General features: G+C 39.5%; 1 protein-coding gene across 2 annotated transcripts in view; it reads left to right on the top strand.

Moving 5' to 3' along the window:
• LOC142469048 (dual oxidase 1-like) overlaps positions 1-12,153 on the top strand; it is a 125,569-nt gene that overhangs the window by 35,713 nt on the left and 77,703 nt on the right. For both annotated transcript variants that reach the window (XM_075575900.1, XM_075575901.1), the window contains one exon: positions 10,869-10,929. In XM_075575900.1, the coding sequence (XP_075432015.1) occupies positions 10,869-10,929 (61 nt within the window). The remainder of the gene's footprint in view (positions 1-10,868; positions 10,930-12,153) is intronic.

Genomic DNA, 12,153 nt, shown 5'->3' with positions numbered 1-12,153 from the left:
ATAATGTTTACACCATAAAAAGGATTATATAAACCAATCTAATAAAATTATATAATGTGAACAAAACATATATACACAACTTATGTCAATGTTATGTAACCACTTGTTCATATTACTCAAACTAAACTATTCATATACATATTATATAGTATAGACTTCATATGTCAAAAAAAATGTTTTTTATATTTTTATACAGAAATGATGTTATACCAGCGTGGTACAGTATACAGGGTGACACGCTGACAGTTTGATCCAAGGTTATACATTAATAATTTGAGGAATGTGTGTAGAAACTAGAGTGTGGGTAATGGGGTGATATCCATGAACTAAGGATTCCAATAAGTAACTAATAAATTGTTCAAGAAACATAGAGGTATATTCAAGTGAGACCGAAGTAAACTACAGTATTGGCCCGAATATAGTACGGCCTCGCACATAATACGACCATAAGGTTTTGAAGGTGTTCTACATGAAAAATAAAAGGTATTAGGCTGCGCATATAATACAAGCACAGTTTTTGGAAGGACATTTTTAGGAAAAAAACATAGCTCTATATTCTGGCAAATACGGTAAATCACACAGATACCCAGCAAGCTCTCAGAAACCCTCCAAATTTACCACTATATATATATATATATATATATATATATATATATATATATGTATATAAGTGTCAAAAGGACTACTGGGCGTAGCTAAATGTATATAACAAGAAATAAAGAAGTCCAGAGCAACATCTAATGTGACAAAAATACACAGTGAAATACCTATATATCTCTTGAAAAAGGGTCATTTAGTTAACCCTTTGCCCAAAGCGTGTAAGCCTGCGAGCCACATCAAGGCATGACCAATTCGCAGGTCCTACCACTAACTGATTACAATTCTTATTTACCTCTATAATTAAAGGAAGAATGGTCCTGGCATCGAACCTGTCACAACCAGCTGCATGAAAAGAAAACCTGCTTACTTGGAAAGTGGGGAGGGGCGAGCTTAAACCCTGGGTGGGAGGAGCCACTGACCTCCAAAACAGCTGAGACCAGATGGACAAAGTTAACAAACACACAGATACCCAGCAAGCTCTCAGAACCACCCCAAATTTACCACTATATATATGTATATACGTGTCAAGAGGAGTGCTACTGGGCATGGCTAAATGTATATAAATGTATAACAAGAAACAATACGGTAAATCCCCTCAACCGGGATACCTGAAGCAACCTCTTCTAGAGAAAGTTGCTCAAGTTCCAATTAGTGTTAAGACCCAGTGGTGTTCAAGTCCTCATCCTGTATGTCCAATACATTTCTTTGCAATCTAGCAAATTAATCCTATTGCCTCCTCTGGATGGACCAGGGATATGCTCTATGCCCTTCAAACAAAAGAGGTCCACACTCCCTTGTCTACAGGAAGATGCATGTTTTGAGACTAAGTTATTTAGGTCCTCTTTTTTAATCAAGCGTAGGTGCTCCATAATTCTCTACTTTTATGGTCTAATGGTCCTGCCACACATACAGTACTGCTTTCCACAGCCACAGGTCAACAAGTAAACAACATACTTAGTTTCACAATTGATGAAAGAATATATTTTGTGTTAATGTATAACCTTGGAACAAACTGTCAGCCCGTCACCATGTAAACCACACTGGTATAACATCATTTCTGTATAAAAATATAAAAACCTTTTTTTTGACATATGAAATCTATACTATATAATATGTACAGTATATGAATACTTTAGTTTGAGTAATATGAACAAGTGGTTACATAGCATTGAAATAAGTTGTGTGTGTGTGTATATATATATATATATATATATATATATATATATATATATACAGTGGTTGACAAATCACCAAAAAATCTACTCGCCACACAAAAAAATCTACTCGCCACCTAGTACCAAACGTGTGCTGCTTGGGCCAATATTTACTCGCCCGGGGGTTAAATCCACTCGCCCGGGGCGAGCAAATGTATAGGTTTGTCGAACACTGTATATATATATATATATATATATATATATATATATATATATATATATATATATACAGAAATGGTTGATTTGAGATAAGGGGATGACAGATTCATCCCACTTCTGTATACTGAAACATATATATATATATATGTGATGAGTAAGATAGAATAAAGTGTACATAAGCATCAACATAGTTTATAACAAAAAGATCAAAATTAATTGGTCCGTGAACCATAAACAAAACAATGGTAATGTTAACACCATAAAAAGGATTATATAAACCAATCTAATAAAATTGTATAGTGTTAAAAAAGAATTATATATATATATATATATATATGTATCGGTACCGTGTTAGCCGACCTTTAATAATCAAAAATTAATAGCCGATACCGTTCTGTTTTGGGCGAGCTTTCGAGATCTCTGATCTCTTCTTCCAGCGATGGTACATTGAATGATGCAAGGTTTAACTTAAAAACAGTGCATATAAGAATGTTATCTGTGACTGAAACCTAACAACCCCCCTGTGTAGTATGCAATTTATGACTTGAGGTGTTAAATAGTCCCTGAATGTTAGTGATGTAAGAGTGTGTGTGTGTGTATGTATGTATGTAAATATTAATTTGTAGAGAGCCCACAGTGTGTACAGCGCTTTACAAAAGGTGTGTGTGGAGTGGGAGTGTATATCAATGGTATGGGTAGGTGTGGAAATGTATGAGGCTATATAGCATTACTAAAAGTGTGTGTACTTACTATGTGGTCCCTATGTGGTCCCAACGATGTAGTCGCCCATGCAGTGATGTCACCGGCGCACAACGCGCACACGCTCAGTGCGCCCGCACCGCATCACCTTTGCTCATCAGGGCTACTGCCTACACATGCCGCTGGCATCCGGACATCCAACCACAGTTCGGTTTACTGACTTGTCCCATCAGCCTGTCTCTCATTGGTGCATCCGCACCTCTTCAATCCCGATTACGACAAAGTACCTGCAACGATCCGCACCTCTCCAATCCAGACCCCGGCAAGTACCTTTGACTATTCTGACCTCTCCAACCCGACCCGGCTACTTCGACCAATCTACACTCCATACGCACCCTCGTGGCTGGAGGTTGGTGTTACATCAAATCCCCACCTTGGCCCCCGCGTTCACGCCGTGTTTGTGGTGAGCCCTCCGTTACAATTACAGAGACTGTAAAAAGAGAAAATACAAGGCTGAAAGAAGAAAATTCTGATTTGACAGACCACGTCAATGAAATGAATGAAAAGCTGCACGAGCTAGAAAAAATGAAGACACTATTGGAAGATGAAAAGTTAGAAGCATTGGAGCAATACACAGGCAGAGCACCTACTGCAGAGCCAACTGCAAGGTCTGCGTGCGCACCTACAGATTGCCAACGAGAAGCAGCGATCTCTGCAGGAAGACAATCTCAGGCTGCTAACGAAGTACAAGTGCTGCAGGAACGTCTGATTACCCAGTGTGTCTCCGCAGAGCAGCATGAGAAACTGAATGCTACCCGGAGCATCACAGAGCATTGCTAGAGGCCAAACTTAGAGGCCAGGTGACTCGCTACAAGAGGGTGCACAAGAAGGTCCAGAAACTGAGGCAAGCAGCGGGGTACCTAGTGAAGAAATCCGCTGAGCTCCAAAATATAGTGAACGATTCATTGAAGCACACAGAGCAAGCTCCAGAAACAGGATTCTCATGCTGAGGAGCTAAACTTGTTAAAAATGGAGAAAAGCAGCAGAGTCATTAAGAAATACTACAAAGCTCTTGTCCAAGTGATGTTGGAGAGAGAAATGTATCTGCGCAAATGATCTGCCGCGCTCACCATTCAGGCTGCCTACAGAGGAAAAATATGTTGTATGGTGCTCAATAGAAAACAGCAAGAAACGTGATAAAATATTGAAAGAATGGATTTAACCCTTTTACCTAGAGAAAGGACTTTTGTGAGTCCGAAACGCGTTGGTGTGGTTTTTTTGTTCTTGCTCCATTAAAATAAGCTTTAATTTTTATTATGGGAACGCATCCTTGTTTTTTGTCCTGGCACAGCCAGGTTTGGATATAGTGCTCCGTTTTTTTCTTTCTCTTTTTGCTCAGGCTGCCTACAGAGGAATGAAAACTCATCAGCTAAATCTCCAGAATAAAGCAGCCTGCCTTCTCAAATCCATATGGAGAATGCAACGTCAAAGAAAGAATTATGAACATTTGAAGCAGTGTGTAATTTTGCTCCAGTCAAATGTTAGGTAGTATCTGCAGCAAAGATGCTACAAAATAATGGAGGAAGCTGCGCGTTGCTATAAGCGCATCCGTAATGCCATCTCCGTTCTCCAGAAAAGATCGCACAACGCAAGGGAAAACTCGTGACCAAGCGGTCAAAAGAAAGACAGTGCTTGGAAAAAGTCCTCCTTGAGTGACTGAAGAGTGCTGAGCACCTTCTTGAGGAGACACTACTAACTTGGAGAAAGGGCTCCAATTCCAGCGGGAGTGAAAGTTCCTGTACTCCATCCACTCTCATTCGAGCCGCAGAGATATCTCAAGTGAGAGTGGAAGGATGGGCTTCGGCCGTGGTAAGACCAAGCTTCCCACAAACTGGAGAGGTATGTAACAGGGACTTATCCCTGTTAAAGAAACTACCTCTAAATCCAGCAGGGAGCTGGTTACGTGGAGACAGGCAATTGGCCATATTCCACCCACCTAATTAGGACAGGTTTAAAACTCCTGCTGAAAGAGACCAAGAGAGATTTTCCTCAGCACACAAGGTGTTGCCATGGGGAGAGAGTCTTGAAGCACACATTACTGTGTGCTGACAGCAAGGCACGAGGGGACAAGACCTCTATACCTGTACACAGAGATTTCCATAGCACACAAGGTTGCTGACCCAGGAGAGCAGAGAGGCCTTCCCCTACAGCAACAGAAACAGATGAGACTTTCTTGTTGGACTGTTGTGTGTATATATATGTGTGTGTTTGGGGTGGTAACCAGCTTAGCTAGCCACTCAGTTAGAAAGGGCTGGAGTAAATGTTTAGTTATTCTTCGAAGTGGAGTAGGCCTTTATTTTGTTTGTTTTGCCTTGTTAAAGGTACAGGCTCAATAAAGCCAGGATTTAATTTCACCCTAATCGGTCTCCATTAAATGTACCTCTGCACATATCTCTTACACGGACCCACAAGGTGCAGAGGGGAGTTTGGGGGGGGGGGGGGGGTCGGAGAGGCAGTATTTGAAGGGGAGGGTCCCTCCTCCCCCTTCTGAACTGCAAGAAAAAAAAACAAAACACAGGGGGGCACCAGATTGTCAGTTCTGGGTGGAGGAAACAGAATTTGAAGTGTATTTTGTCGTCGCAGGTGCTCCCTCAGCACCAGTGTGCTCAGTGTGTCCGTTCAGTTAAAGTCTGCAGTTGCCTTCTTGCTGCTTCTGTTCTTGGGATATTTTATATTTCATCTTTATATTACATATGTTTATAACTAAAAATGTGACGTTTTGTTTACGAACTCTTAAGTTGTCGGGTATCTACCTCCTTTTCGTTTCCTTTTTCTCTGATCTGAACAAGCAATGATTGAATTACTGTTATTACATTTTGAGCCATATTTAGTAAGCAGTACTCAGAAAAGTACCTTCTCGCACCGCTTATAAAACATGGCCATTTACAGCCCGTTCAATTGTGTCTTCTCACCCTGAAGGTGTCTTATGCAGCACTTATTATTATACATGGCCCTTAATATTAGAGTTGAAATTCAAATAGTTTTTATTCTCCTTCACAGCAACAGTCTTTCATTAAGACATTGACTCACTTGTTGAGTCTTGCTCATGACTAATGTTTTTCACCATAAGCAATTATTATGAGACTATCACACCCCTCAAAAATGTCTGACATAACTCAAGGCGTTGCTTGTAGTTTCTGTATAAGGAGATGGAAAACAAAAGTGAACTTTTGCTTCTTCCAATGTACCTCAGGTTCTAGGAAACAGGTGTGTGATTCATCACTAGTCATAATATGGAAGTCCTTTTAATACTACTTCAAAGGCAATGCAGGAGACATTCCATAAAGACCTTCCTAGGTTCGGTGTTAGCTGACAATGATAACATTTGCATAACAATGTTTGTTGGGTGGGCCTCGTATCTTGAAAAGAAACGTTCCAAATTTGTGGAAATACAGATTCTTTGTATATAGTTTCCAATAAATTGGTTCTAACACAGGTTTCTGGCAGTTCCAAATGATTTTTTCTTCCAGAGGCAGGAAACAACAAGCTTAAGGCAAAGGCACATGCAGGTTAAAAATGAAGAACAGTCTTGGGCTGTTCTGACGTATCTACTCTAAAATCAGAATTCATATAATTATTTACTAGCTACTAAATTAACCTATACATGAACTATTAGGCAATAATAAGATTAGAGTGCCGAAAGCGGCGTATTATAAAAAAAGAATAAAAGCACAACAAAAGCCTGGGCGTATGAAGGATAGGTCGCTCCAAACAAACCGTATTAGTTTCTTTGAGGAGGTAAGTTGGAATTTAGACCAGGGTAATGCAGTTGATGTGGTCTACTTAGATTTTGCAAAGGCTTTTGATACGGTTCCACACAAGAGGTTGGTGTACAAAATAAAGCAAATTGGACTCGGTAAAAATATTTGCAACCGGATTGAAAACTGGAGGGAATCGGTTCTGGGACCCCTGCTTTTTACCTTGTTTATTAATGACCTTGAGGTTGGCATATGGAGCAAAGTCTCCATCTTTGCTAATGACACTAAATTGTGTAAGGCAGTAGAATCCGAGCAGGATATAATTTCTCTCCAGAAGGACTTGGATAGACTGAAAATCTGCAGGTAATAGGCAGATGAGGTTTTATACTGATAAATGTAAGGTTATGCATTTGGGAAGCAAGAATAAACAAATGTATTACAAATTAAATGGGGATAAATTAGGGGAATCCTTGATGGAGACGGATTTAGGAGTGCTCGTAGACAGCAGGCTTAGCAATAGTGCCCAAAGTCATGTAGTAGCTGCAACCAGATCTTATCTTGCATTAAACGGGCAATGGATGGAAGGGAAGTAAACATAATTATGCCCCTTTATAATGCATTAGTAAGACCAAACCTTGAATATGGAGTACAATTTTGGGCACCATTCCTTAGAAAAGACATTATGGAACTAGAGAAAGTGCCGAGAAGAACCATCAAATTAATAAAGGGGATGGATAATCTGATTTATGAGAAGAGGCCAGCTAAATTAGATTGGTTTACATTAGAAAAGAGGCATCTAAGAGGGGATATGAGAACGATTGTGACATAGTACCAGGATATTATGCAGCTTTCTGTCCGATTTAGATCAGAAAATGCCGAAAAAGTGTAAAATGATCCATTCCACAGCTTCACATTTACTGAGGCTGCTGGATGGAAAGTCCAGGCCAGAGTTTATAATAGTACTAATTCCCCTCACCTGCACTCCTAATCAAGGAACATGTATTTATGGCAGCTAGGTTTGCTGCTTCACTCTCTCTCCATGAGCCTGGAGGCAGGACTGTTGCTGGAAGCCAAAAGGGGAGATCCTTTCCCCAAACTGGTTAAATCATTCTGATCCTATGTTAACTTGTAAAAGTTTCTAATTTTGTTTGTTGGAAGCGGGCAAGCCGCCCAACCATAGTCAGGGTGATCCTATGTTTAGTTATTGCTCAGATGAGCAGGGTTTTGTTTTGTATTTGTTTTCAAAGTGTTGCAGTCCCAGTGCCTGGGACTGAATAAACCAGGCAGAAGCCTACTTAAAGGAACATTGCACTACGTCTCCTCACTTTACGCACCCTAAAAGACCATGTTCTAGCAGGCCCGGGCAGACGGGGTCCACATAATGAGACCACATTGTATTTGGGATCGCGTTATAACCGGGATCGTGATAGGGCTCTCTCCTCTCTCCCTGCTTCATCAGGCTGCGTCCACATGCGCGGCGCACATCTCCAATTTTTATTTTTTTTATAACATTCAATGTTTTATTGCTAACGGACACACACACCTCCCCCTACACTAATACATTTAGCATACCATGCAGGAATTGAACCCATGACCCTTCATACACTAGTGGGGATTCTCTACCACTGCACCATTGGATTGGTGTAACTTTGAGGTCAGTGTCTCCTATGTAAGGCATAATTTAAGGGGTTAAGCCGTACTAGAGTACCGTCCTATCCTGTATTGTATCTTTCCGTGTGTTTGGTCTCTTTTATAACCTGCAATGTTTTCGTCTTGTTTCTTTTTTGTAATTGTTAACTGCTTTGAGTCCCATTGGGGAAAAAAGCTCTATATATAAAAAAAAAGTTATTATTATTTGTAATTACTTCTACATTGTTTGAAATGTCCAAATCCAGTAATGCCTTTCTCCTGATGTTTCTCAATCTTTTGGGTCATGTAATTGTCTTTTAGCACCCCCAAAATCCTTGATAAAGTACCGGCTCATACGAAACACGCGTTATACCTCCTTTTTAAAGATGTTTTCTCAATAAATAGATTTTTTTCATTATTCCTGACCCTGAATCCCTTTGGCTGTGCGCTGTTTTTCGTTGTTCTACGTCTCCTTTTGTTGTAATGCTATTCTCATTGCTCCAGTCTATATCCAGGTAATTAAAATCACCCATTATGAAAACATGATCTAGTTTTGTTATCTTCTTGATTTGCAAAAGTATTTGGGCTTCCTCTAGCTCACAGATATTTGGTGGTTCCCCACAAACATTATTTTTGTAATTGTATCTCCACTGCTAATTTCTTTGTTTCAAATATGTTATTAGATTTTTTCACAGAGTACAGATATCCAACAGTATAACGATGGGAACATAAAGATGTATAGATTATAAATAATATCATTATTGTGGGATAAAAAAACATATTGGGTTATTCTTGAATAGTTACACAACATCTGCAATTATATAGGCATGAATTCTCCACTGCTAATTTTTATCCACAAAGTCTCTACATTTTCATCAATTTCTTCATAAACATCTTTCCTTACAATAGGTATTAAATCTGGATTAACATATAAACATACTTTACCTCCTCTTCTACTGTATTTACTCGATTCCGCCGAAGAAGGTGATAACTCTCCAAAATAACTGCCCAGTCCTGAGTTTCATCCCACCATGTTTCAGTAATGCTTATGATATCCATCTAGTTATTAATTCAAGCCCCCCCCCCCCCATTTTATTGGTATAGCATCATGAATTAGCAAGCATGCACTTAAGGTTTTTAGCAGTTGGTGTGTAGTTACTACATTGTTTAATATAGTAATTTATTACGCTGTACAAAGTATGTTTATGCTTATACAATTAGGATGAATCTTCTCAGGCTACCGAGAACCTAAAGCCAGGTAAACATAATTTGGACATCATTAAAATGCAGATATGATCTCAGAAGTCAGCTGTTCAAGGGAATAAAACAATCTACATACTCTAACAGCAAAAGACATGTTTGATTTGAATATGATAATGCACCAAGTAAGGCCGCGGTCCCAGTGTGCAAGCACGCGCGGCCGGCGGTGGGGGGGAGGCGCGTGCACAGCGCTTCACCGCGATCTGCGGTCTTTGAAAAGAGGGAGAGATTGCGACGGGAGGGAGCATGGCGGGAGGTTTGTAGGGGTGTGGTCATGACCTCACGCGGCTGGTTCGCCCTCATTGGCTGAACCGCCAGCGGGGGCGTGGCCACGCCTCCGTCAAAAGTTCCAAATACAATTTTTTTGTATTTGAGAAAACTTGCAGTACAGCGTGGCTGCCAAATGCGCGCTGAGGTAGGTACTGGGCCCAGTCTGATTTGGGGGGCGGTGCTTGTACGCAAGGCGTGCGCTATAGAACGCACTGGGACCACAGCCTAAAGGGGACATAACAAAGGTTTTCTAGTGTGAAATACTTTTACTATATTAAAATCATTCAGGTGTGTGCTTGAAACATCAGACCGTACTGTATATCTGCTAAGGCATGGATGGGAGCTGAATGCAATAAGAAAATGAGTGGGTAAGCGCCGAGTTCAATAACGTCTGAATTGGCAAAAGAAGACTTCTATTTAAGAAAAGAGACATTAGTGATAGGTTTGATTAGATCATACATAACAGGGAAAGTATACAGTACATGCTGTTGAAATACAGACAGGATGCACCTGATGTCATATTAACCTTCACGACTGTCCTTACCTGAATATATATTATGCTTGGAGGTAACAATCTTATGTTGCCTACATATATGCAAATTCACTGAATATTCAGTTATTTACTTTCTTGGAAATCTGAGTGTCTGTGACGTGAAAATAATATTGTATAGTTTAAAGCTGCAGTTCAGTCAATATCCTGCATGTGTGTTTTTTTTTAATAAATCAGTTCTGTAGTAAGAAAAAATACTTTTAGCATTTTCTGTTTTTAAAAAAACAACTTTGAAAGACCAATTTTCTTGTATTCTATTTTAACAGCCATTTGCTAAGGCACTGCCCCTTCATGTCCTGTCACAAGCCCTGGCACACCCCTTTGTCAGCCCTGCCCTCCCTCTAGCACTTGTCAATGCAGCAGTGCTCATGAATATTCATGAGCTTCCACTGCCAGTCAAGCAGATTATAAACAAATGCCAGCTTTTAATATGTCACCAAATTTCGACCTATCAATACATGGAAAACGAATTGAGCTGCAGCTATACAGTTCTTTAGGTAATTAGAGATTGCACACATGAAACTATTGAAGTAAATAAATAAATGTAAAAAAAAAAAAAAAAAAAATGAACTGCAGATTTAAATAACAAGCAACTTATGGTTGACGTTAGGCAGTAGATCGCTGTTTTTAAGGCCTTGGATATGAACAGAATGTTACTTTTTGTCTTCATTGTACACCAGTGTCGTATGCTTTTAATATTGCCTAACAAGACCAACTTATTTCCTACAGAATATTGTAATGTATGAATGGCTCCCTGTTTTCCTACAGACGCCAGCATCATCTTACCAGGGTAAGTTTATTTATTTATTTTTTACATCGAAGAGATAATAGTTATCATAAATGAAGAACAGTTGCATGGTCATGTGGTGACCTTATGCAGAAATCCCCAAATGTTCTTGGGTAGCTATAGATGCACATCCAAGCCTGGTGGAAAATAACTACATCTGTCTTGTTCTCTTTATCCTGTATGTCCAACTTTGCATATGAAAAAGTTAAATAATACTATTACTCACTGGAATAAGGTTGCAAATAAAAATATACCGTATTGTGCTAACGAAATATGGAAATGATAGAAGACTGAAAACCTGCTACTTTGTGGTTACTTACGAAGGTCTCCCAGCTGCAAAACGGGAGCAAAATCAGTGCAACATAATTGCAGCAGATATATCATTTGAAAACTCCCATTGCTTTCAATGGAATTTGTATGCTTTGATCATTTTGGTGCTCTTTTTTGTAAATGTAAATGTACCCCAATGTGTGCACATTTGGACAATGTGCTATATGCAACCCGATATCAATGTGCTATATGCAACCCAATATCAATGTGCTATATGCAACCCGATATCAATGTGCTATATCCAACCCGATATCACTGTGCTATATGCCACCCGATATCAAAATGCTATATGCAACCCGATATCAATGTGCTATATGCAACCCGATATCAATGTGCTATATGCAACCCGATATCAATGTGCTATATCCAACCCGATATCACTGTGCTATATGCCACCCGATATCAAAATGCTGTATGCAACCCGATATCACTGTGCTATATGCCACCCTATATCAAAATGCTATATGCAACCCGATATCAATGTGCTATATGCAACCCGATATCAATGTACTATATGCAACCCGATATCAATGTTTTATATGTAACCCGATATCAATGTGCTATATGCAACCCGATATCAATGTGCTATATGCAACTCGATATCAATGTGCTATACGCAACCCGATATAAATGTGCTATATCCAACCCGATATCAATGTGCTATATGCAACCCGATATCAATGTGCTATATCCAAACCCGATATCAATGTACTATATGCAACCCGATATCAATGTGCTATATGCAACCCGATATCAATGTGCTATATGCAACCCGATATCAATGTGCTATATCCAACCCAATATCAATGTTTTATATGTAACCCGATATCAATGTGCTATATGCAACCCGATATCAATGTACTATATGCCACCCGATATCAAAATGCTATATGCAAC

This window comes from Ascaphus truei, chromosome 18 (assembly GCF_040206685.1).
Source record: "Ascaphus truei isolate aAscTru1 chromosome 18, aAscTru1.hap1, whole genome shotgun sequence".
Classification (NCBI taxonomy): Eukaryota; Metazoa; Chordata; class Amphibia; order Anura; family Ascaphidae; genus Ascaphus; species Ascaphus truei.
The sequence above is the reverse complement of the archived record's forward strand: the minus strand, read 5'-3'. Positions and strand labels throughout refer to the sequence as shown.